This window comes from Pristiophorus japonicus, chromosome 3, assembly GCF_044704955.1.
Source record: "Pristiophorus japonicus isolate sPriJap1 chromosome 3, sPriJap1.hap1, whole genome shotgun sequence".
NCBI classification, from domain to species: domain Eukaryota; kingdom Metazoa; phylum Chordata; class Chondrichthyes; family Pristiophoridae; genus Pristiophorus; species Pristiophorus japonicus.
Genome location: NC_091979.1, coordinates 231,089,504 through 231,117,279, shown reverse-complemented (window position 1 = coordinate 231,117,279; position 27,776 = coordinate 231,089,504). Strand labels below are relative to the sequence as shown.

The 27,776-nt window shown below is 49.1% G+C and overlaps 1 protein-coding gene across 1 annotated transcript in view; it reads right to left on the bottom strand.

Moving 5' to 3' along the window:
• slc2a15b (solute carrier family 2 member 15b) overlaps positions 1-27,776 on the bottom strand; it is a 393,270-nt gene that overhangs the window by 138,158 nt on the left and 227,336 nt on the right. Inside the window, exon 2 of the mRNA XM_070874938.1 lies at positions 1,924-2,022. Within this exon, the coding sequence (XP_070731039.1) occupies positions 1,924-2,022 (99 nt within the window). The remainder of the gene's footprint in view (positions 1-1,923; positions 2,023-27,776) is intronic.

The window sequence follows — 27,776 nt, the reverse complement described above, 5'->3', positions numbered from 1 at the left end:
ACACCTGGGACCCAAACTTGGGACCCACCCCTCGGACCCACCCCTGGGACCCACCCCTGGGACCCACACTTGGGACACACCCCTGGTACCCACACCTGGGACACACCCCTGGTACCCACACCTGGGACCCACACTTGGGACACATCCCTGGTACCCACACCTGGGACACACCCCTGGTATCCACACCTGGGACACACCCCTGGTACCCACACCTGGGACCCACACTTGGGACACACCCCTGGTACCCACACTTGGGACACACCCCTGGTACCCACACCTGGGACCTACACTTGGGACACACCACTGGTACCCACACCTGGGACACACCCCTGGTATCCACACCTGGGACACACTCCTGGTACCCACACCTGGGACCCACACTTGGGACACACCCCTGGTACCCACACCTGGGACACACCCCTGGTACCCACACCTGGGACACACCCCTGGTACACACACCTGGGACACACCCCTGGTACCCACACCTGGGACACACCCCTGGGACCCACCCCAGGCACACACCCCTGGGACCCACCCCTGGTATCCACACCTGGGACCCACCCCTGGCACACACCTCTGGGACCCACCCCTAGTATCCACACCTGGGACCCACCCCTGGTATCCACACCTGGGACACACCCCTGGTACACACACCTGGGACATACCCCTGGGACCCACCCCTGGCACACACCTCTGGGACCCACCTCTGGGACCTACCCCTGGCACCCACCCCTGGGACCCACCCATGGTATCCACACCTGGGACCCACCCCTGGCACACACCCCTGGCACACACCCCTGGTATCCACCCCTGGGACCCACCCCTGGCACACAACCCTGGGACCCACCCCTGGTATCCATACCTGGGACCCACCCCTGGTACCCACACCTGGGACACACCCCTGGTACCCACACCTGGGACCCACACTTGGGACACACCCCTGGTACCCACACTTGGGACACACCCCTGGTACCCACACCTGGACACACCCCTGGTACCCACACCTGGGACCCACACTTGGGACACACCCCTGGTACCCACACCTGGGACACACCCCTGGTATCCACACCTGGGACACACCCCTGGTATCCACACCTGGGACACACCCCTGGTACCCACACCTGGGACCCACACTTGGGACACACCCCTGGTACCCACACCTGGGACCCACACTTGGGACACACCCCTGGTACCCACACCTGGGACACACCCCTGGTACCCACACCTGGGACAAACCTCTGGTATCCACACCTGGGACCCACCCCTGGGACCCACCCTTGGGACACACCCCTGGGACCCACCCCTGGGATACACCCCTGGGACACACCCCTGGTACCCACACCTGGGACACACCCCTGGTATTCACACCTGGGACACACCCCTGGGACCCACCCCTGGGACACACACCTGGGACACACCCCTGGGACACACCCCTGGGACCCACACCTGGAACACACCCCTAGGACACACCCCTGGGACACACCCCTGGTACCCACACCTGGTACACACACCTGGGACACACCCCTGTTACCCACACCTGGGACACAAGCCTGGGACACACCCCTGGTACCCACACCTGGTACCCACACCTGGGACACACCCCTGGTACCCACACCTGGGACACACCCCTGGTACCCACACCTGGTACACACACCTGGTACACACACCTGGGACACACCCCTGGTACCCACACCTGGTACACACCCCTGGTACCCACACCTGGGACACACCCCTGGTACCCACACCTGGTACACACCCCTGGCACCCATACCTGGGACACACCCCTGGTACACACACCTGGGACACACCCCTGGTACCCACACCTGGGACACATCCCTGGGACACACCCCTGGTACCCCCCCTCCACACCGCATACCTGGCCGGGGCAGGATACTGGGATCACGGCCCGTGACATTACCGTACCTGTGCTGGAGAGTTGACCACAGCCAGGTTGTAGCCATACGCCATGGAGGAGCCGAAGGAGGTGAGGATGGCCACAGACAGGAGAGGCCAGGTCAGGTGCTGCGTGAGAGGAGAGGACACAGGAACAGGGTTAGCACCACATGGCCTTAATGCTGAATATCGAAATACAGAAAATTATGGAAACACACAGCAGGCCTGCCAGATTCTGCAATGGAGAAAGAGATCTTGAGGTTCTGAGTGAGACCCGTCAATCCCGACTCCCCGTCGGTGGATCTGAGCCACGGCCCTAGAACATTAACCCGTCTTATCGCCTTTCAGCCCTGACACACTCACTGCCTATTTGCAGAATTTTCTGGAAAATCTATAATACAGGTGTCAGCCATGGCTCAGTGGGCAGCATTCTCGTCTCCGAGTCAGAAGGTCGTGGGTTCAAGTCCCACTCCAGGGACTTGAGCACAAAATCCAAGATGTCACTCCCAGTGCAGTATTGAGGGAGCGCTGCACTGTCAGAGGGGCAGTACTGAGGGAGTGCCGCACTGTCGTAGGGGCAGTACTGAGGGAGTGCCGCACTATTGGAGGGGCAGTATTGAGGGAGCGCTGCACTGTCAGAGGGGCAGTACTGAGGGAGCCCTCACAGTCGGAGGAGCAATACTAAGGGAGCGCCGCACAGATGGAAATGCCGTCTTTTGGATGAGATGTTAAACTGAGGCCCTGTCTGTCCTCTCAGGTGGACACAAAAGATCCCATGGCACTATTTCGAAGAAGAGCAGGGGAGTTCTCCCCAGTGTCCTGGGGACAATATTTATCCCTCAACCAACATCACTCAAACAGTCATTATCAAATTGCTGTTTGTGGGAGCTTGCTTTGCGCTGATTGGCTGCCGTGTTTCCCGCATTGCAACAGTGACCACACTCTGATAAGTACTTCATTGGCTGCGATGCGCTTTGGGACAACCTGAGGCCGCGATGCCTCTCAATGTTGAAAAGCACGCGACCACCGGGAGATTGCGCAGTGGGGCGAGGTGCTGGTGAGCGATCCCGTGCCCGTGGAATCTGCAGCGTGGCAGAAGGGTGGGTGGGTACACGGACAGAATTACCTGAGAGACTACAGGTTGGAGCTGAGAGGGGTCCATCCCAGAGGTGGGAGGAGTTTGTGGGAATTGGAAGCCTTTGTACAGAGACGGCAGGCTCTGCCAAGCACTCCTGGTGAAGTATATTCTACTGTTGCGTAGTTTATGATGCTGTCCCAACCTTTGGATCGTGTTATAGCAAAGTCCGTAACTCCCTTTTACTTATCCATTATTCTATATGGAATGTATCCCTCAACAGCGATTACCCAACACACACAGACTCCATCATTTTTACTGCCCATGTGGTTGGGTGAAGTAAATTTTTGAGCAGGAGGAACAGGGGGACAGAGGGAAGAGGAGGGGTAGAGGGAGAAGGAAAGAAAAATAAATAAACAGAGGCAGTGAGAGAGGGGGGAGAGAGAAAAGGAGAGAGAGAGAGAAAGAGAGAGACACACACACAGAGATAGAAAGAGATGGAAACATGGAGGAAGACAGTGAGAGAAAGAGAGAGGTAGAGACACACACACATGAAGAGAGAGCGAGAGAGAAATGGACAGAGGGAGTGGGAGAGGGACACGCAGCGAGAGAGAAATGGCGAGGGTATCTGAGCAAGGGAGAAAAGCAAAGAGAGACACAAGTGAAAAAGAGAAAGAAGGAAAGTGTAAAAAAGAGAGACAGAACGACAGAAAAGAACGGAACTGCAGCATAACGGGAAAGAAAACAGTTTCAGTCTTGGGCAGGAAGGAGAGAGATGGCAATGCAATCCCAAGTCTGGCTGGGTTTAGAGTTCGGTGTTAGTGACAGGTCCACTCACTCCCACAATTCGCTCACACTCCTCTGTGCAAGGGCATCTCAAAGAACTTTTCAGCATGTTTCAAAAACCCTCGCAGCAAATCAGGAGAGTTCAGAATACTACGGTGGTGATGGACATGAAAAGTGGGGTTCACAGGGTGAATGAAGGCGGCAGTTCACATCGGGCCGAGTGTGTGTATATATATATATGTGTGTGTGTGTGTGTGTGTGTGTAGTTGTGTGTGTTTGTGTGTATGTATATGTATGTATAAGAACATAAGAAATAGGAGCAGGAGTAGGCCATTTGACCCTTCGAGCCTGCTCCGCCATTTAATAAGATCATGGACTCGGCTCCATTTCCCTGCCTGCTCCCCATAACCCTTTACTCCCTTATTGCTCAAAAATCTGTCTATCTCCATTTTAAATAAATTCAATGACCCAGCCTCCACAGCTCTCTGGGGCAGAGAATTCCACAGATTTACAACCCTCTGAGAGAAGAAATTTCTCCTCATCTCAATTTTAAATGGGCGGTCCCTTATTCTAAAATTATGGGCTAGAACCTCTACTTTTGTGCTTATTGCCCCAAAATGGGCGTTATTTCCGGCGTGGGCGGTAAAATGGGGTTTTCAGATCGCCGGCTTCTCACCTATTCTCAAAACACCTAGTTTCCATTTTTGAAAATGGGCGTTACCGCGAGCGATATCAAATGGGCGGTAGCGTTAAATTTTTTTGACCTTCTGCCATAAAGTGTGGCCGTCCTTAGCAACGGCATGGCAACGCTCAATTTCCGCGATTCAGGAGGTCAAGGGTCATCATGACATGCGCAATAGAGGAGACAGAGAGAGAGGGAGCTCAGAGGGACTGAAAGTGTGTGTGGGTGTGGTGTGTGCTTGTTTGGCTGTTGTGGGAGGCATGACGGAAATTCACCAGTAGCAAAAAGCCTACTAAGCACCAAGAACATAGTTGGCACTGGGTTTTTGTTCAACAAATAAGATATAACATGGAAGGGATGGTGGAGGCCCTGGAGCTGGTAGCCAGGAACACTGGTGGCAGAGGGCTCCCAGTGGTCCCGGAACGTGGCACTGCATCCCAAGGTGCTGCAACCCCATTGCCAATCACACATGAGAGCCAGCAACAACATCTTGCTTCTGGCTCGGAGCACGTTCCCACCTCAGGACCGTCTTCTCCCGTATCTGTCCAAGCAGTGTTTCAGCCATCATCCCCCTCTCCCAATGAAGCATCACCTGAGGAGCTCCTCGGCCAGGCGACTTGGAGTCAGGAGGGGAAGGGGTAAAGGTGGGGATGAGAAGCGGGGAGGCGGGGGGGGGGTGGGGGGTGGAAGGGTTGGTTTGTACAGAAATACAGATGATTTCAGTCTAATGTTCGGTTTAAATGTTTTTTATTTGACAAAACCTTGTAGCGCATTGGCTGCACCATTACATGCTGGTGATTCCTTAACATCGAAGGGCATAATGACACTTAACATCAATCAACTTAAAGTTTAACTGTCACCAAGGTGATGCCCACCCTTGATGTATGACCTGCACATCCAGCAGTGTGTCAGCCTTGTAAATAACACCAATGTTCTTTTAGACAAAGCGATCATTGATGAGCTCCTGACATAAGTCTCTTGCAGCTATCATGCCACCATGGGCATTTCATGCGGTCTACAGGGGGGCGGGGACATGGCTTCAGCGTCAGCCTGATTGTCTGGGCTGATTTCGTCCTCCTCTTCCTTTCTCTGGTGAGGTGGACTGTCAGACTCATCAGGCAATTCTTGTCCCACCCCCCCCCCTCCTGATAGCCAAGTTGTGCAGCATGGAGCACACCACCATGAATTAAGCTACTGCTCAGGGTGGTATTGGAGCTCGCCTCCTGAGTGATCCAGGCATCTAAAGCGCTGTTTCAGCACTCCAATGGTTTTGTAAGGGGGTGATCGCTATGAGGGGGTCAGGTTCCCTTCTGACCAACTTTAGCGGTTCGAATCGCTCCCACTCCCTTGGGTTCTAGACTCTGGATTTATTTGGGGGGTGTGATGAAGTGCAAAGGACACTGGTTTGATGCAAAAGATCTTTGATTTTATTACAGTCAAGAAATTACAAACTTATAATTACTCTAATAAGAAAGTACAATGTCAAACTTAGTCAAACTTATTAAAGATCAATACCTTATACATTCAGAAGGGGTTATAATAGCTTATAAAGGCTCTAATAGAGAACAACACATTACATTCAAAGGAGGTTACAGTAGAATTACACTTCCCACCTCCCAATACCTAATTCTAGCTTGGTTGGACTCCAGGGCAGGGAGGGACTATGCTTACCAATCCTTTTTGACAGTTAACAGGAGATCGTGGTTTCGGGGTTCGCTGGATGCGGTTGGGTCTGCTTGCCGTACCCCGAATGTCGAAGAAGACTTCTTGCTGCGCAATCTTCAGTTGGATTGAGTCCGCTGATGCGGTAAGGCGCGTTTTGGATCTATGGGGCAAGTACCCGGTTTTCTTTGTTAGAAATATGTTTCTACAGTCTGTTAGGTAATGTTTTACCCGTTGGTAGGTCAGGATTAGATTGTAGAGTGGAAACTTTTTGATTCTTCGGTTTTTCCCCGTTGGAGTTTTGTTTCGAGTTTGGTCGATCGCGGTGGTTTTTCGTTGATACCACGTTGGCTGTGATCGGTTGCTGCCGCGATGGTAATGTTCTTCCTTCCTTCAGGACTTCAGGACTTCAAGGCTGGAGAAGTTAGTTTACAATTGTCACGTTGGTTTCTCTCCTTGTCTTGATGACACCAGCGTAGTGTGATACTAGTCTGTTATCTGAGGTAGTAGCAACCTTGTAGCTACCTAGCAATCTAACCTCTGTTGAAAACAGGGGCCAGTTATACAATTTCAGTGGTTCTAATCTTGGTGCCAAATCAGTTCAAAATCCTTTGTTTAAATTTGGCGGGCTTGACTTTCTGTAATATTTTGGCGGGCTCGTTAAAAGTTGATATGTTTTGGGTGGGTTGATGTTCGAAAACTGTTTCTTGATGGAAATATTAGTTTGGTAATTGCAATGTCCTTTTGTGCCTAGTTTTCCGCATACAGGCTGGATTGGGCCTCTTTGTGATGTATATGCTGAAATGGTTTTCCAGTTTCAAGTTGATGGTTAGCTATCTCTGGGTCATGTTGTAATGTTAATGTCTCTTGTGGAGAAGGATTCTCGAATACCCATTTCTCCAGACAGGTTACTTTAGTCCTCACACCCAGGTAGCCTCATTGGTCAGGTTGTCTCCTGTTAGTTCTTTAGGCCTGTGCACAGCCTTGAATTTGTCTTGTAAAAGTTCAAAATTCTATTAAAGTTTGTAGTTTCTTCCATAAGCACTTTAGGGTTCCAAACTTTTTGATAGACAGTCCCAAATTAAATTTCCTTTTGAATGAGCCCAAACACAGCGGGGGTGGGGGGGTTCTTGTGAATTTTGCACCCTTTCAGTTTTCTCCACTATATTGCGAGTTGCTGTGTGGCTCTCATTGTATCGCCTCTTGGCTTCGGTGTGTGTGTCACGCAGGAGATTCATCAGCCAGGTGGCGAGGCCATATCCTTTGTCACCAAGCATCCAGCATTGACCTTGTGGCTCATTGTTAAACAAGTCAGAGACAGTGCTCCCACGCAGGATGTGAACATCATGGATGCTGCCCGGAAATTGCCAGTATAATTTGCTGGTGGTCGACAACCAGTTGGATATTCAGGGAGTGGAATCCCTTGCATTTCCTGAAAACCTCAGCATCCTGAAAAGGTGCCCGCATTGCGATGTACGTGCAATCTATTGCTCCCTGCACCTTGGGGAAGCTTGCAATTGTGGAGAATCCTAAAGCCCTCTCACTCTGTGCCTCCCTGGTCATAGGGAAGCTGATCAAGTCCCTCCTGCATACGTACAGGGCTTCAGTGACCTGTCTAATGCAGCGATGTATGGCATGCTGACTGTCATGTATGTACATGCTGTTTGTAGCCACCAGATGGTGTCATTGTTGGAGGCCACTGAGCAGCACGCACATGGTGCTGCTCTGGTATAAAAGGCCAGCCATTTTGTAAGTCAGACATTTTGGGACTAAATAAAGCACAAGCAAGGTCGTACCTTGCTTAGTTAAACAGTACTCAGTTTGAAACCTTATTGCATACATAACATTTGACGACGAGAATAAAGAACCTCTGTTTGCAAAATGACCACGATTGGATCTTTAGAGCGATTCGTGGAGGGAGAAGATTGGGCAGACTTTGTGAGCCGTTTGAACCAGTACTTCGTGGCCAACAAAATGAAGGGGGTCGACGATGCAGACCGGTGCCGGGCCATGTTCCTCACTGTGTGCGATTCAAAGATCTACGGTCTGATAAAGAATCTACTCATGCCTAGTGATCCAACAGAGAAAACGTACAAGGAGTTGTGTACATTGGTACAGGAGCACCTCAAGCCAAACAACGGCATCATCATTTCGAGATGCAAGTTTTATACACACGTTCGATCGGAGGGCCAGAGCGCGGTGGAATTCGTTGCCGACCTGAGACGCCTCACGGGACTGTGCAAGTTCGGGACGGTGTTGGCAGACATGCTGCGGGACTTCTTTGTTCTCGGTATTAACCACGAGGTGATTCTGCACAAACTTCTGGCGGTGGAGGAGTTGGATTTAAAAAGGGCCATCCAGATCGCTCAATCATGTATGACGACAGACAGGAATCTAAAGCAAATATCAGTGAAGAACCGAACCTCGGCAAGTACTGTAAATGCGATTGATTCGGCATTCGGCAGAGCGGCACATGGCAGGGCTAATCCGGCTGCGTTCGCGAAACCTGTGGCTGCCCAAAATCCGCCAGCGGGAATGTATCTGACTTCTCCATGTTGTCGTTGTGGGAGAAATCATCGGCACCAGCAATGCTGATTTAAGCAATATAGTTGCAAAGGCTGTCTGAGAGTGGGGCACCTCCAGCGCAAGTATCTGCAGATGAGCAAGCGAGCTGCGACACACCACGTGGAGGATGAGAGTCAGACTAGCGCGGATTTGGATACGCAATCTAAGATGCCAGAGGAGGAAGTGTATGGACTGTACTCTTTCATACCCAAGAGTAAACCAATTTTGATTAACGTGAAGTTTAACGGGATACCGGTATCGATGGAACTGGATACAGGGGCGAGTCAATCGATCATGAACGAGAGGGCATTTAATAAGCTGTGGGATACTAAGACTGTGAGGCCCAGGCTGAGCCCTGTTAATGCCAAGCTGCATACATACACTAAAGAACTGATAAAAATGATTGGCAGTGCACAATTAATGTGCCGTATAACGATGTGATTCACGAGTTACCGCTGTGGATTGTTCCAGGCAATGGCCCAACGCTGCTCAGCAGAAGCTGGTTGGAGAAAATCAAATGCGACTGGAACGACATAAAGGCATTGTCATCGAAGGAAGATACATGTGCCCAAGTATTGAGCAAGTTCCCCTCGCTGTTAAACCGGGTATCGGCAACTTCACGGGAGCGAAGGTGCAGATCCACGTGGACTCAGACGTAAGACCTGTCCATCACAAAGCTCAGGCAATGCCTTTTATGATAAGGGAGAGGGTCGAAATTGAACTGGACAGACTCCAGGGTGAAGGGATCATATCACCAGTCGAATTTAATAACTGGGCCAGCCCCATTGTTCCTGTGCTGAAAAGTGATGGCACAGTCAGAATCTGTGGAGACTACGAGGCTACGATCAACAGGGTTTCAAAACAAGATCAGTACCCGTTACTGAAGGCTGATGACTTGTTTGCGACTCTAGCCAGAGGAAAGTCATTCACAAAACTGGACTTGACATCGGCCTATATGGTCGAGATGTCAAAGAGACTTACATGCATTAACACGCACAATTTATTTATCACAGGCGCCCATTTTGGAATTCGCTCGGCTGCAGCAATATTCCAGAGGAATATAGAAAGTCTACTGAAGTCCGTTCCCAGAACCATCGTGTTCCAAGATGACTTCCTGATCACCGGTCGTGACTCCAAGAACATCTGAACAACCTGGAAGAGGTTCTACTCCGTTTGGACAGAGTGGGACTCAGACTTAAACGCTCGAAGTGCATCTTCATGGCACCGGAGGTCGAATTCCTTGGGAGGAAAATAGCCACTGATGGCATCAGACCTACTGATGTGAAAACCAAGACCATCAAGAATGCACCCAAGCCGCAGAACGTGACAGAGCTGCATTTGTTCCTGGGTCTACTCAACTGCTGTGGTAATTTTCCACCTAAATTGAGCACCTTACTAGAACCACTGCACATGCTACTGAGAAAAGGCAACAACTGGGTGTGGGGCGCATCGCAAGACAGAGCTTTCGAGAAAGCCACCAATCTGCTTTGCTCGAACAAGTTGCTGGTACATTATGATCCATGTAAATGTTTATTTTTGGTCTGTGACGCATCGTCATATGGAATTGGTTGTGTGTTACAACAAGCCAATGAGTCGAGGAAACTTCAACCTGTCGCGTATGCATCCAAAAGTTTGTCAAAAGCAGAAAGAGCCTACAGTATGGTAGAAAAATAAGCTTTAGTATGTGTGTACAGTTAAAAAGATGCATCAATACCTGTTCGGTCTGAGGTTCGAATTAGAGACTGATCACAAGCCGCTCATTTCATTGTTTTCTGAGAGCAAAGGTATCAATACCAATGCTTCATCCCACATGCAAAGGTGGGCGCTGACCTTATCTGCCTATGATTATGTCATTCGCCACAGACCTGGCACAGAGAATTTTGCCGATGCTTTGAGCCGGTCGCCGTTGCCCACACTGGAGGTGGAAACGCCACAACCGGCAGATTTAATGTTAATCATGGATGCTTTTGAGAATGAAGGTACCCCTTTCACGGCTCAACAAGTTAAGACCTGGACCAGCCAGGACCCGATATTATTGGTGGTAAAGGGTTGCATCCTCAAAGGGGATTGGTCTGCCATACCTAAGCAAATGTGCGAGGAGGCCAAACCGTACATTCGTCGCAAGGACGAACTGTCTATTCAAGCAGATTGCATATTGTGGGGCAATTGTGTTGTAATGCCCAAGAAAGGGAGAGAGAAGTTTGTGCACAGCACACATCCTGGTATAGTGATGATGAAGGCCATCGCCAGGTCTCACGTATGGTGGCCAGGAATTGATTCTGAGCTGGAAGCATGCGTGCATCAGTGCAACACCTGCATGCAGCTCTGCAAAGCACCAGCGGAATCGCCGCTGAGTTTGTGGTCATGGCCATCCAAACCTTGGTCCAGGATCCATGTAGATTTTGCAGGTCCCTTCTTGGGCAAGATGTTTTTAGTGGTGGTGGATGCTTATTCGAAGTGGATAGAGTGTATAGTTATGTCATCCAGTACGTCCACGGCAACCTTAGAGAATCTCAGTGTCATGTCCGCGACACATGGTCGGCCTGACATAGTGGTGAGCGACAATGGGTCCTGCTTCACCAGTCAGGAGTTTCAGGAGTTTGTAAAACTTAACGGCATAAAACATGTAAGGTCAGCACCATTCAAGCCTGTGTCCAATGGGCAACTATAACGTGCAATATAAATTATCAAGGAAAGCATGAGGAGAGTATACTCACAATAAATGGTCAGACCGAGTACTGTGTGAAATGAGCAAGTGTGATCTTAACTCCTTTATTGTAGTTCCAGAGTGCAGGTACCTCGTGGGTGGCCTGTTTATATACTGTGCTCCCAAGGGATGCTGGGATCCCTTGGGACTCCAACAGGTGGACCCTCTGGTGGACAGATGTGATGCAGGTTACAAAGGGTTGAATACATAACATCACTCCCCCGTGAAGTCAATAATACACTTATTTACAAGGTGAGACGATTTGGGGCTTTTCGCTCCCTTGTCGATCGTCTCAGTACAAATGCTGGTGTGGTTGGGTTGGTTAGTTCTTCACTGGGCTGTTGGGCAGCCGGCCTTGCCGGGCTGTTGGAGATGATGAGTTCTGTTTCGTGGTCAACTGTGATGTCAGTTGCCACTTGTGTGTGTGTTGGAAGGTCAAACTTGGTAGTGTCCTCTTCAGGTTGTACATAGCTGTTGGTGAACCGCAATTTAATTTGGTCCAAGTGTTTTCTGTGCGTTTGTCCATTGGCCAATTTGACCTGAAACACCCATCTCCCCTCTTTGGCTGTGACCGTGCCAGCGAGCCATTTGGGACCATGTCCATAATTGAGCACAAACACAGGATCATTGATCTCAATATCGTGTGACAAATTTGCACAGTCATGGTACACAATTTGTTGATGCCGCTTGTCCTCTACGTGATCATGTAGATCAGGGTGGACAAGAGAGAACCTTGTTTAAAGTGCCTTTTTCATGAGCAGCTCGGCTGGGGGAACCCCAGTGAGTGAGGGAGGTCTGGTGCGGTAGCTGAGCAGTGCTCGAAACAACCGGGTCTGCAGGGAGCCTTCCGACACGTGTTTCAAACTTTGTTTGATGGTCTGAACTGTCCGTTCTGCCTGGCCATTGGATGCGGGCTTGAACGGAGCAGATGTGACATGTTTGATCCCGTTGCGGGTCATGAATTCCTTGAATTCAGCACTGGTGAAGCACGGCCCATTGTCGCTGATGAGGACATCAGGCAAACTGTGCGTGGCAAACATGGCTCGTAGACTTTCAATGGTGGCCGTGGACGTTCTTACAGACATTATTGCACATTCAATCTACTTTGAGTAAGCACCCACGACAACCAAAAACATTTTGCCTAGGAATGGGCCCGCATAGTCTATATGGATCCGCGATCACGGTTTGGATGGCCAGGACCACAAACTTAGCGGTACCTCTCTGGATGCATTGCTCAACTGAGACTCTAAATCTGAGTTGATGTCAGGCCACCACATGTGGGATCTGGCTATGGCTTTCATCATTATGATGCCTGGGTGGGTGCTGTGCTGTTCGCAAATGAATGTGTCTCTGCCTTTCTTGGGCAAGACTACGCAATTGCCTCACAAAAGACAGTCCACCTGCAGGGACAGCTCTTCTTTGCGTCTGTGGAACGGCTTAATCGCTTCCTGCATCTCCACTGGGACACTGGACCAGCTCCCATGGAGGACACAGTTTTTTTACCAAGGGCAGTAAAGGATCCTGGCTGGTCCAGGTCCTGATCTGGCGGGCCGTATCTTGCTCTCAAATGCCTCCATGGCCATGAGCAAGTCCGCTGACTGTACCATTTCGACCCCGTTGGTGGGCAATGGCAGCCGACTGAGAGCATCTGCGCAGTTCTCTGTGCCCGGTCTGTGGCAGATTACACAGTTGTATGCCAACAGCATGAGCGCCCATCTTGGATGGCATTGGTATTAATCCCTTTGCTCTCCGAGAATAGCGATATGAGTGGCTTGTGGTCAGTTTCAAGCTTGAACTTGAGGCCAAATAAATACTGGTGCATTTTTTTTACCCCGTTAACGCACACCAGAGCCTCTTTTTCAACCATGGTGGAGGCCCTTTCGGCCTTGGACAAACTTCTGGATGCATACGCAACCGGGTGCAAAATCCCCGATTCATTAGCCTGTTGTAACACACACCCGACCCCATATGATGATGCATCGCAAGCTAACACCATCATGGTTACAGGGTGATACAGAACAAACAGTTTGTTAGAACACAATAAATTTCTGGCTTTCTGAAAGGCAGCCTCTTGTGAAACCCCCCATACCCAGTTGTCTCCCTTGTGCAGCATGTAGGGGTTCTAGCAGGGTGCTTAACCCAGGTAGGAAATGAAAGAGTTCCAGGAACGACCGCAGCTTCATCACATTCTGTGGTCGCGGCGCGTTCTTGATGGCCTGCGTGGGTCTGATGCCATCTGCTGCGATTCTCCTTCCTAATAATTCACGTCCTGTGCCAGGAAAACACACTTCGAGCATTTCAACCTGAGCCCCACGCGATCCAACCGACTAAGAACCTCCTACACATTCTTCAGGTGCTCCAAGGTGTCCCAACCTGTAACCAACCTGGGAGACTACTGTGCAAGCAACCGACTTTAGCAGGCTCTCCATGTTCCGCTGGAAGATCGCTGCGGCCGAACGAATCCCAAACGGGCACCGGTTGTAGATAAACAGACCTTTGTGCGTGTTGATGCAGATGAGGCCTTTCGAAGATTCATCCAGCTCCTGTGTCATGTAGGCCGAGGTCATATCCGGCTTGGCGAACGTCTTCCCTCCAGCCAGGTCGTGAATAGGTCGTCTGCCTTGGGTTGCGGGTACTGGTCCTGCAGCCGAAAAACGGTTAATCGTTACTTTATAGTCACCGCAAATTCTAACCGTACTGTCCTTCTTGAGTACCGGGACAATCGGACTGGCCCAGTCGTTGAATTCCACCGGCGCGATGATGCTCTCACGTTGCAGCCTGTCCAGCTCGATTTCCACTTTTTCACACATCATGTACGGTACCACCCGAGCCTTGTGGTGGATGGGTCGCGTACCGGGAATCAAATGTATCTGCACTTTCGCCCCTGAGAAGCTTCCAATGCCTGGCTCAAATAACAAAGGGAATTTGCTTAGAACCTGGGTACATGCGTTGTCATCGACGGACAAAAGTGCTCGGATGTCATCCCAGTTCCAGCGGATTTTCCCCAGCCAGCTTCTGCCAAACAACGTGGGGCCATCCCCTTGCACAATCCACAGCAAGAGTTCGTGTACTGCTCCGTCATAGGAGACTTTGACTTCAGCACTGCCAATTACAGGGATTAGTTCCTTGGTGTAAGTTCTTAGTTTGGTGTGAATGGGGCTGAGCTTGGGCCTGTGTGTCTTCTTCCCCCACAGCCTATCACAGGCTGTTTTACTCATTATGGACTGACTTGCCCCCGTGTCCAGTTCCATAGATACTGGAATACCGGTCAGTTCAACTTTCAACATTATTGGTGAGCATTTCGTCGTGAACGTGTGTACCCCGTACACTTCTGCCTCCTCCGTATGAGTTTCTAATTTCGTCTGATCCACTGTGGACCGATCTTTCTCTGCAACGTGGTGGTTTGCAGAGTTTGCAGCTCACCTGCATATTCGTTGGTGATGTCCCATTGTTCTGCAGCCATTGCACGCATAGTGCTTAAAGCGGCATTGATGGGGCCAATGATCACCTCCGCAGCGCCAACAGGGTGTTAACTGCCTCGCAGTAACAGATGATGGCAGACTCTGGGTCAATTGAGGTCAGTTCACAGCAGCCGGCGTGTACATTCTGCCCTGTACATTTCTGCTCAAAACTGATGTTACTTTATACACAGTACTGGCTGAAACTTCTTTGTTCTGCGAAATCTGCTTGATGTTGTCGCTGGTGGACATAAATGTCTGGGCTATCATTATGGCTTTACTCAGATTCGGAGTTTCTACAGTCAACAGTTTGCGAAGGATTGTCTCATGTCCGATGCCCAGTACAAAAAAGTCTCTGAGCATTTGTTCTAAGAATCCCTCAAACTCACAATTTCCTGCAAGGCTTAGTTCGGCGACGTAGCTCGCCACATTCTGGCCCTCCGATCATTGACACGTGTAAAACCAATATCTCACCATCAAAACGCTTTCCTTAGAATTTAGGTGCTCCCGGACCAGCGTACAGTTTTTCATAGGATTTCTCTGTTGATTTAGCCGGAGCCAGGAGATTCTTCATGAGGCCATAGGTTGTTGCCCCACAGACAGTTAGGAGGTCGCGTTCTCGACCACTTCCAGCTCGTTGTCTTTCCACAAAGGCCTCCAAATCGTCCCCCTCTGAGAACTTCTCCAGGATGCCGACTGTTATTTGCATTTTTGCGCGGTTGTTCGTTACCTCATCGCCAATTGTTATACTCACAATAAATGGTCAGACCGAGTACTGTGTCAAATGAGCAAGTGTGACCTTAGCTCCTTTATTATAGTTCCAAAGTGCAGGTACCTCGTGGGAGGCCTGCTTATATACTGTGCTCCCAAGGGATGCTGGGATCCCTTGGGACTCCAACAGGTAGGCCCTCTGGTGGACAGGTGTGATGCAGGTTACAAGGGGTTAAATACATAACACTGCAGACCCGCCTGTCTTGCATATTGCTGAGTTACAGGACAAGACCCCACACACTCACAGGGGTCTCACCCGCTGAACTCATGATGAAAAGAGGTCTTAAGACCAAGTTATTGCTTGTATACCCGGATTTAAGTATTCATGTTAAATACAGAAGACAGAGTCAACAACGATCGCGCAACTGTGTCACATGAGATTTCAGTTAATGATCCTGTATATGTGTTGAATTACGGTCAGGGTCCAAAATGGATCGCTGGTACGGTCATGGCCAAGGAGGACAACAGAATATTTGTTATTAAGATCAAGAATGGGCTAACTTGCAGAAAACACATGGATCAAAAAAGCTGAGGCACACAGACGAGCCAGAGCAGTCGGACGAAGAAACCGTCGACGACCAACCAACCTACCAGCAGCCTTCAGTGAACTCAAGGGTCATCAGTTAACCTGGAATTTCCATCACGGACTTGTTCAATAAAAATGGACTTGCAATTCCTGACATGGCCATTTCCATCCCCAACAAGTCAGCCATCCAGCCATCAGCCACAACAGACTCCGCACGCTCACCCAAGGCCGGAATTGAACTGAGACGGTCAACCTGACTGTCTCAACCTGTGAAAAACTGTGATAAGATCTCAGAGGAGGGTATTGTCATGTATGTACATGATGTTTGTAGCCATTAGATGGTGCCATTGTTTGAGGCCACCGAGTAGCACGCACATGGTGCTGCTCTGGTATAAAAGGCCAGCCATTTTGTGAGTCAGCCACTTTGGGACTAAATAAAGCACAAGCAAGGTCCTACCCTGCTTATTAAACAGTACTCAGTTTGAATCCTTATTGCATACATAGCTAGTCGGGAGCAGCAGCGGGAGCGGGCGGACCTGTGAGGGAAGCGGCAGCAGCGGGGTCAAAAGTAAGAAAGAAGTAAAAAGTAATCAAAGTGTGATGTCACAGCCAAGAGGGTAAGTGAATGGTTCGTTGATTGGTGAGTAGTTTTCTTTTTCTTTATCTTTTTTCTTTTTCTTAGCAGTAAGAAACCTTGTCATTATTGTCAAATTAAGTAATTTAAGGGTTAAGTCATGGCAGGAGAGCCCATACCCGGTTCATGCTCCTCCTATGCTATGTGGGAAATCAGGGACGCTTCCAGTGTCCCTGACTACTATGTGTGCAGGAAGTGCATCCAGCTGCAGCTCCTGACAGACCACATTGCGGCACTAGAGCTGCGCATGGATTCTCTCTGGAGCATCCGCGATGCTGCGGATGTCGTGAATAGCATGTTTAGTGAGTTGGTCACACCGCAGGTAAAGGTTACACAGGCTGATAGGGAATATGGGTGACCATCAGGAAGAGGAGTGGAAGGAAGGTGGTGCAGGGGTCCCCTGCGGTCATCTCCCTCCAAAACAAATATACCACCTTGGATACTTTTGGGAGAGATGGCTCATCAGGGGAAGGCAGCAGCAGCCAAGTTCATGGCACCATGGGTGGCTCTGCTGTGCAGGAGGGCAGGAAAAAGAGTGGGAGAGTTATAGTGGTAGGGGATTCTATTGTGAGGGGAATAGATAGGCATTTCTGCGGCCGCAAACGAGGCTCCAGGTTGGTATGTTGCCTCCCTGGTGCAAGGGTCAAGGATGTCTCGGAGCGGTGCAGGGCATTCTGGAGGGGGAGGGTGAACAGCCAGTTGTCGTGGTGCATATAGGTACCAACGATATAGGTTAAAAAACGGGATGAGGTCCTACAAGCTGAATTTAGGGAGCTAGGAGTTAAATTAAAAAGTAGGACCTCAAAGGTAGTAATCTCTGGATTGCTACCAGTGCCACGTGCTAGGCAGGATAGTTAAGATGAATACGTGGCTTGAGGAATGGTGCAAGAGGGAGGGATTCAAATTCCTGGGACATTGGAACCAGTTCTGGGAGAGATGGGACCAGTACAAACTGAACAGTCTGCACCTGGGCAGGACCAGAACCGATGACCTCGGAGGAGTGTTTGCTAGTGCTGTTGGGGAGGATTTAAACTAATATGGCAGGGGGATGGGAACCTATGCAGGGAGACAGAGGGAAGTAAAATGGGGGCAGACGCAAAAGGTATAAAGGAGAAAAGGAGAAGTGGAGGGCAGAAAAATCAAAGGCAAAAATCAAAAAGGGCCACATTACAACACAATTCTAAAAGGACAAAGAGTGTTAGAAAATCAAGCCTGAAGGCTCTGTGTCTCAATGCGAGGAGCATTCGTCATAAGGTGGATGAATTAACTGCGCAGATAGCTGTTAATGGATATGATGTAATTGGGATTACGGAGACATGGCTCCAGGGTGACCAAGGCTGGGAACTCAACATCCAGGGGTATTCAATATTCAGGAAAGATAGACTGAAAGGAAAAAAAGGTGGGGTAGCATTGCTGGTTAAAGAGCAGATTAACACAATAGTAAAGAAGGACATTAGCTTGGATGATGTGGAATCTGTATAGGTAGAGCTGCGGAACACCAAAGGGCAGAAAACGCTAGTGGGAGTTGTGTACAGACCACCAAACACTCATAGTGAGGTTGGGGATAGCATCAAACAGGAAATTAGGGATGCGTGCAATAAAGGTACAGCAGTTATCATGGGTGACTTTAATAAGCACATAGATTGGGCTAACCAAACTGGTAGCAATACGGTAGAGGAGGATTTCCTGGAGTGTATAAGGGATGATTTTCTAGACCAATATGTCGAGGAACCAACTCGAGAGCTGGCCATCCTAGACTGGGTGTTGTGTAATGAGAAAGGATTAATTTGCAATCTTGTTGTGCAAGGCCCCTTGGGGAAGAGTGACCATAATATAATAGAATTCTTCATTAAGGTGGAGAGTGACACAGTTAATTCAGAGAGTAGAGTCCTGAACTTAAAGAAAGGTAACTTCGACGGTATGGGACGTAATTGGCTAGGATAGACTGGCGAATGATACTTAAAGGGTTGACGGTGGATAGGCAATGGCAGACATTTAAAGATCACATGGATGAACTTCAACAATTGTATATCCCTGTCTGGAGTAAAAATAAAACGGGGAAGGTGGCTCAACCGTGGCTAACAAGGGAAATTAAGGATAGTGCTAAATCCAAGGAAGAGGCATTAAATTAGCCAAAAAAAGTAGCAAACCTGAGGACTGGGAGAAATTTAGACTTCAGCAGAGGAGGACAAAGGGTTTAATTAGGAGGGGGAAAATAGAATATGAGAGTAAGCTTGCAGAGAACATAAAAACTGACTGCAAAAGCTTCTATAGATACGTGAAGAGAAAAAGATTAGTGAAGACAAACGTAGGTCCCTTCCAGTCAGAGTCAGGTGAATTTATAATGGGGAACAAAGAAATGGCAGACCAATTGAACAAATACTTTGGTTCTGTCTTCACTAAGGAAGACACAAATAACCTTCCGGAAATACTAGGGGACCGAGGGTCTAGCGAGAAGGAAAGAACTAAAGAAATCTTATTAGTCAGCAAAATATGTTAGGAAAATTGATGGGATTGAAGACTGATAAATCCCCAGGGCCTGATAGTCTGCATCCCAGAGTACTTAAGGAAGTGGCGCTAGAAATAGTGGATGCATTGGTGATCATTTTCCAACATTCTATAGACTCTAAATCACTTCCTATGGATTGGAGGGTAGCTAATGTAACCCCACTTTTAAAAAAAGGTGGGAGAGAGAAAACAGGAATTATAGACTGGTCAGCCTGACATCGGTGGTGGGGAAAATGTTGGAATCATTTATATTTGGAAAGCAGTGACAGGATCGGTCCAAGTCAGCATGGATTTATGAAAGGGAAATCATGCTTAACAAATCTTTTAAAATTTTTTGAGGATGTAACTAATAGAGTGGACAAGGGGAAACCAGTGGATGTGGTGTATTTAGACTTTCAAAAGACTTTTGACAAGGTCCCACACAAGAGATTAGTGTGCAAAATTAAAGCACATGGTATTGGGGGTAATGTATTGACGTGGATAGAGAACTGGTTGACAGTCAGGAAGCAAAGAGTAGGAATAAACGGGTCCTTTTCAGAATGGCAGGCAATGACTAGTGGGATACCGCAAGGTTCAGTGCTGGAACCCCAGCTATTTACAATATACATTAATGATTGAGACGAAGGAATTGAATGTAATATTTCCAAGTTTTCAGTTGACACTAAGCTGGGTGACAGTGCTAGCTGTGAGGAGGATGCTAAGAGGCTGCAGGGTGACTTGGACAGGTTAGGTGAGTGGGCAAATACATGGCAGATGCAGTATAATGTAGATAAATGTTTTCCACTTTGGTGGCAAAAACAGGAAGGCAGATTATTATCTGAATGGTGAAAGATTCGTAAAAGGGGAAGTGCAACGAGACCTGGATGTTATGGTACATCAGTCATTGAAAGTTGGTATGCAGGTACAGCAGGCGGTGAAAAAGGCAAATGGCATGTTGGCCTTCATAGCGAGAGGATTTGAGTATAGGACCAGGGAGGTCTTACTACAGTTGTACAGGGCCTTGGTGAGACCACACCTTGACTATTGTGTACAGTTTTGGTTTCCTAATCTGAGGAAGGACATTCTTGCAGTGAAGGTTCACCAAGCTGATTCCCGGGATGACAGGACTGATATATGAAGAAAGACTGGATCGAGTAGATTTATATTCAATGTAATTTAGAAGAATGAAAGGGGATCTTGCAGAAACATATAAAATTCCGATGGGATTGGACAGGTTAGATGCAGGAAGAATGTTCCCGATGTTGGGGAAGTCCAGACCCAGGGGTCACAGTCTAAGGATAAGGGATAAGCCATTTAGAACCGAGATGAGGAGAAACTTCATCACTCAGAGAGTTGTTAACCTATGGAATTCTCTACCACAGAGAGTTGTTGATGCCAGTTCATTAGATATATTCAAAAGTGAGTTAGATGTAGCCCTTACGGCTAAAGAGATCAAGGGGTATGGAGAGAAAGCAGGAGTGGGGTACTGAAATGCATGATCAGCCATGGTCATATTGAATGGTGGTGCAGGCTTGAAAAGCCGAATGGCCTACTCCTGCACCTATTTTCTATGTTTCTATGTTTCTATGTAACACTGAGAAAGTCCACAAATGTCCCCAGCTGTGGCCTGAAAAGAACCCGAGGCGTAGAACGACAGAGCCACGGTGACTTTGACCTCGACGGACAGTGCAGTAGTGATGGTGCTGGCATGCTGCAGATCTGCCTGTATCAGCTGACATACCTCAGTCAAAATCTCTTTGTGGAAGCGAGTTGATAGTCTCAGTTCAACTCCAGCCTTGGGCGAGCGTTCTGAGTCTGTTGTGACTGGGGGCTGGGTAGCCGATCTGATGGGAGTGGCAATGACCATGTCAGGGATTGAAAGTCCAGATTCATTGATGACAGCGGAGTCCTCTGATGACTGAGGGTAGGTTGGTTGGTCACTGATTGTGTCTTCCTCAGACTGTTCTGGTTCATCCGTGTGCCGCAGCTTTATCTGATCAACATGTTTCCTGCATGTCTGCCCATTCTTGAGCTTGACAATCAACACTCTGTTACCCTCCTTGGCCGTAACAGTACCGGCGATCCACTTGGGACCTTGACCATAATTTAGAACATACACAGGATCGTTAACAGAAATGTCGTGTGACACAGCAGCATGATCATGATACCACTGCTGACTTTGACGTCTGTATCATTCAAGTCAGCGTGGACAAGAGAGAGCTTGGTCTTGAGACCTCTCTTCATCAATAGTTTAGCAGGGGGAACCCCGGTAAGCGTGTGGGGTCTTGTCCTGTAACTAAGCAATGTGCGTGACAAGCGAGTCTGCAGTGAACCTTGAGTTACACGTTTCATACTCTGCTTGATGGTTTGGACAGCACGCTCTGCTTGACCATTAGATGCGGGTTTGAATGGTGCTGACCTCCCATGTTTGATACTATTGAGTTTCATGAACTCTTGAAACTCCAGACGAGTGAAGCAAGGGCCGTTGTCGCTTACAACGATGTTGGGCAGACTATGAGTGGCAAACATGACACGAAGGCTCTTAGTAGTAGCTCTGGATGTACTGGATGACATGATTATACACTCTATCCATTTGGAATATGCATCCACTACAACTAAAAACATCTTCCCCAGGAAGGGTCTTGCAAAGTTGATGTGGATTCTGGACCATGGTTTAGATGGCCACGACCACAGATTCAGCAGCGATTCCGCTGGTGCTTACTTGGCTGCATGCAAGTGTTGCACTGATGCACACATGATTCCAGATCAGAGTCAATTCCAGGCCACCATACATGAGACTTGGCAATGGCTTTCATCATGACAATACCGGGATGAATGCTATGTAGATCATGTAAAAATTTCTCTCTGCCTTTCTTGGGCATCCAAGCGCTATCACATGTCGATGAGGCCTCATGCACCCAGGTTTTTAACAAATTTCCTTCCCTTTTTGAACCAGGCATTGGAAACTTTTCCGGGGCAAAGGTGCAGATCCACTTGGTCCCAGAGGCACGAGCCATTCACCACAAGGTGCGAGCGGTACCTCACATGATGAGGGAGAGAGTGGAAATCGAGCTGGACAGGCTGCAACACGAGGGCATCATCTCCCCAGTGGAATTCAGTGAGTGGGCCAGCCCGATTGGTCCAGTACTCAAAAGTGATAGCATGGTCAGGATTTGTGGCGATTATAAAGTAACTATTAATCGTTTCTCGCTACAGGACCAATACCCGCTACCTAAGGCAGACGACCTATTTGCGACACTGGCAGGAGGCAAGACGTTCACCAACCTCGACCTGACTTCGGCCTACATGACGCAAGAGCTGGAGGAGTCTTCAAAGGGCCTCACCTGCATCAACACGCACAAGGGACTGTTCAGCTACAACAGATGCCCATTTGGGATTGGGTCGGCTGCAGCGATCTTCCAGAGAAACATGGAGAGCCTACTCAAGTCTGTACAACGCACGGTGGTTTTTCAGGACGAAATATTGTTCACGGGTCGGGACACCGTCGAGCACCTACAAAACCTGGCGGAGATCCTCCAGCCACTGGATCGCGTAGGGCTGCGGCTGAAGAGGTCAAAATACGTCTTCATGGCAACAGAAGTGGAGTTTTTGGGGAGAAAGATCGCGGTGGACGGCATTTAGCCCACAGACGCCAAGACAGAGGCTATCAGTAACGTGCTCAGGCCACAGAACGTCACGGAGCTGCGGTCGTTCCTGGGACTCCTCAACTATTTTGGTAACTTCCTACCGGGGTTAAGCACCCTCTCAGAGACCCTACATGTGAGAACTAAGTATGGGGAAAAAAAACAAGTAATTGCTTTTGAGAAAGCCAGAAACATTTTATGCTCCAACAAGCTGCTTGTATTGTATAACCCGTGTAAAAGACTTGTGCTAGCATGTGATGCATCATCGTACGGAGTCGGGTGTGTATTACAACAAGCTAACGTTGCGGGGAAGTTGCAACCTGTCGCCTATGCCTCCAGGAGCTTGTCTAAGGCCGAGAGGGTCTACAGCATGATTGAGAAAGAGGCATTAGCGTGTGTGTTCGGGGTAAAGAAAATGCATCAGTACCTGTTTGACCTCAAATCTGATTTGGAAACCGATCACAAGCCCCTCATATCCCTGTTCGCTGAAAACAAGGGGATAAATACTAATGCCTCAGCCTGCATACAAAGGTGGGCACTCGCACTTTCAGCGTATAACTATACCATCCGCCACAGGCCAGGCACCGAGAACTGTACGGATGCTCTCAGTCTGCTACCATTGCCCACCATGGGGGTGGAAATGGCGCAGCCTTCAAACTTGTTGATGGTGACGCAGCCCACAGATTTGTTGATGGTCATGGAAGCGTTTGAAAATAATAAATCACCTGTCACGGCCCGCCAGATTAGGACTTGGACCAGCCAAGATCCTTTGCTGTCCATAGTAAAAAACTGTGTACTGCATGGGAGCTGGGCCAGCATCCCCATCGAAATGCAAGAGCCAATCAAGCCGTTCCAACGGCGAAAGGACGAGCTGTCCATTCAGGCAGACTGCCTGTTGTGGGGTAACCGCTTAGTGCTACCCAAAAAGGGCAGGGAGACGTTTATCTCGGATCTCCACAGCACACATCCGGGTATAGTAATGATGAAAGCGATAGCCAGATCCCACGTGTGATGACCCGGTATTGACTCTGACTTAGAGTCCTGTGTACGGCAATGCAGTGTATGTGCTCAGTTGAGCAATGCGCCCAGAGGGGCACCACTAAGTTTTGGTCCTGGCCCTCCAGACCATGGTCAAGGATCCATGTCGACTATACAGGCCCGTTTCTCGGTAAAATGTTCCTGGTGGTGGTGGATGCTTTTTCAAAATGGATTGAATGTGAAATAATGTCGGGAAGCACCGCCACCACCGCCATTGAAAGCCTGAGGGCCATGTTTGCCACCCACGGCCTGCCTGACAACGGGCTATGTTTCACCAGTGCCGAATTTAAAGAATTCATGACTACTCCTGTTCCTAATTCTTATGTTCTTATGTAAGTCTCAGAAAGCTTCACCCCATTGTGGGATTTTAATTTTTTTGAGTGGTAGGATAGTTAAAAAGAATGTACTCCAATTCAATATAAATCGGATGAAAATCCATTTTTGTAAATTGCACTAAATTGGCTGCTCAACCAAACAAAAAAATGGTACTTTGGGAGTGTGTGGATGGCTCTTGGGTACCTCAAAAATTTTATAGATAATCATACAAACTGCTGATGCACTGCAGACATTGCAAAGTCCACAGTAGTAGCTTAGATGTTTTTTTAAATTTGGGATCAGTGCTTTCTTCAAATGTTACTGCCATGAATGAAATTGCTTGCCATTGCAGCTTTTGTGTGTTATTGATGGTGCTTCTGTGGTTGGCATTCCTGTCCAGTTCCTTGTATTGTCCAGATAAAAATAAAATAAAACTACTAATGCTGGAGATCCAAAATACAGGTAGAGCATCTGAAGAGTGAAAATACACATTTTCAGCCCTATAGCCAACATGTTCTTGCTATTGAGGGAGTGCAGCAAAGGTTCACCAGACTGATTCCAGGGATGGCTGGACTGACATTTGAGGAGAGATTGGATCAACTGGGCCTTTATACACTGGAGTTTAGAAGAATGAGAGGGGATCTCATAGAAACATGTAAGATTCTGACGGGACGGGACAGGTTAGATGCGGGAAGAATGTTCCCGATTTTGGGGAAGTCCAGAACCAGGGGACACAGTCTTAGGATAAGGGGTAGGCCATTTAGGACTGAGATGAGGAGAAACTTCTTCACTCAGAGAGTTGTTAACATGTGGAATTCCCTGCCGCAGAGAGTTGTTGATGCTTCATTGGATATATTCAAGAGGGAGTTCGATGTGGCCCTTACGGCTAAAGGGATCAAGGGGTATGGAGAGAAAGCAGGAAAGGGTACTGAAGGAATGATCAGCCATGATCTTATTGAATGGCGGTGCAGGCTCGAAGGGCTGAATGGCCTACTCCTGCACCTATTTTCTATGTTTCTATGTTTCTATGACCCGCAATGGGATCAAACATGTCACCTCCGCCCGTTTAAACCAGCCTCCAATGGGTAGGCAGAGCGGGCAGTACAAACAATCAAATAAAGCCTTAAATGAGTCACAGAAGGCTCACTTCAAACCCGTCTGTCCCGAGTACTGCTCAGCTACCGCACGGGACCCCACCACTCACAGGGGTGCCCCCGGCTGAGCTACTCATGAAAAGGACACTTAAAACCAGACTCTCGCTAGTTCACGCCAACCTGCATGATCAGGTAGAGAGCAGGCAGCAGCAACAAAATGTAAATGATGGTCACACCACTGTGTCACGGGAAATTGATCTGAATGACCCTGTGTGTGTGCTAAACTATAGATATGGTCCCAAGTGGATCACGGGCACGGTGATAGCTAAAGAAGGGAGCAGGGTGTTTGTAGTCAAACTAGACAATGGACAAATTTGCAGAAAGCACTTGGACCAAACGAGGCTGCGGTTCACAGACTGCCCTGAACAACCCACAGCAGACACCACCTTTTTCGAGCCCACAACACACACCCAAAGGATCAACGACACCACCCCAGATCAGGAAATCGAACCCATCACGCCCAACAGCCCAGCAAGGCCAGACTCACCCAGCAGTCCTGCAGGGCCAACAACACGCCAGCCCAGCGAGGGCACAGCCAACACACCAGAACAGACATTTGTACCGAGGTAGTCCACCAGGGAAAGAAAGGCTCCTGACTGCCTCACCTTGTAAATAGTTTTCACTTTGACTTTGGGGAGGGGGGGGGGAGTAATGTTGTGTATCTGTAAAGCATGCACTCCCATGTTCCGCCAACAGGGAGCTCATCCCCTGAAGTCCCAAGGGATCCCACCATCCCTTGGGAGCACTGTATATAAGCCGGCCCCTAAGGCCTGTTCCTCACTCTGGAGTGTCTTATTAAAGACTGAGGTCACTGTTACTTTAACCTCCCTGTGTGCAGCCTCATCTGTGTTAGCAACATAATAGAGTTCAGACACAGATCAGCTGCGATCTAATTGAAAGGCGGAGCAGGCTCGAGGTGCTGAGTGGCCTCCTCCTGTTCCTCTGCTCAGCATGCGAGGAATCTCCTGTCAGTGAAAACTCGTGCCCCCAGTTGAGAGATGGAAATCACAGACATTCCTCTGATCGATGCTCACGAGTGCGTCAGTCACGACCGCATGTATATCAACAAAGGAAATTTAATTATACAATTTGCAATTTCCACAAATATTTCCTTCAAATGTTTTACAGATTTAGCAGCAAGATTTACAGGACAAATAATCGCAGCGAAAAACTAACAGTGGCTTCAACACTGAGAGGATTACTTATCGATTAAATAATACAACAGAACAGGGAATTGTCCCTGTGGGAGGGAGAGGAGCCAACACAGGACAGGGCACAGAGGGAGGGAGACAGGGAGAGAGACACATAGGACAGAGGGAGAGAGACAGGGAGAGACACACAGGACACAGAGGGAGAGGGACAGGGACAGGGAGAGACACACACACACACAAGGAGAGAGACAGCGAGAGAGACACAGGACACAGAGGGAGAAAGACAGCAAGAGAGACACATAGGACAGAGGGAGAGAGACAGGGAGAGAGAGAGAGAGGGACAGGAAGAGAGACATACAGAGAGAGAGAGAGACAGGGAGAGAGAGACACAGGACACAGAGGGAGAGGGACAGGAAGAGACACATACACACAGAGAGAGACAGGGAGAGAGAGACACAGGACACAGAGGGAGAGGGACAGGGAGAGAGACATACAGAGAGAGAAGACAGGGAGAGAGAGACACAGGACACAGAGGGAGAGGGACAGGAAGAGCGACATACAGAGAGAGAGAGACAGGGAGAGAGAGACACAGGACACAGAGGGAGAGGGACAGGGAGAGAGACATACACACAGAGAGAGACAGGGAGAGAGAGACACAGGACACAGAGGGAGAGGGACAGGAAGAGACACATACACACAGAGAGAGACAGGGAGAGAGAGACACAGGACACAGAGGGACAGAGACAGGGAGAGAGACATACAGAGAGAAAGAGAGAGGGAGAGAGAGACACAGGACACAGAGGGAGAGGGACAGGGAGAGAGACATACAGAGAGAGAGACAGGGAGAGAGAGACACAGGACACAGAGGGAGAGGGATAGGGTGAGAGACAGGGATAGAGAGAGAGACAGGGAGACAGAGAGAGAGAGACACAGGACACAGAGGGAGAGGGACAGGGAGAGAGACAGGGAGAGAGAGAGACAGGGAGAGAGAGACACACAGGACACAGAGGGAGAGGGACAGGGAGAGAGACAGGAGAGAGAGAGACACAGGGCACAGAGGGAGAGGGACAGGGAGAGAGACAGGGAGAGAGAGAGACACAGGACACAGGGAGAGGGACAGGGAGAGAGACATAGGACACAGAGGGAGAGAGACAGGGAGAGAGATACATAGGACAGAGGGAGAGAGACAGTGAGAGAGACACAGGACACAGAGGGAGAGAGACACATA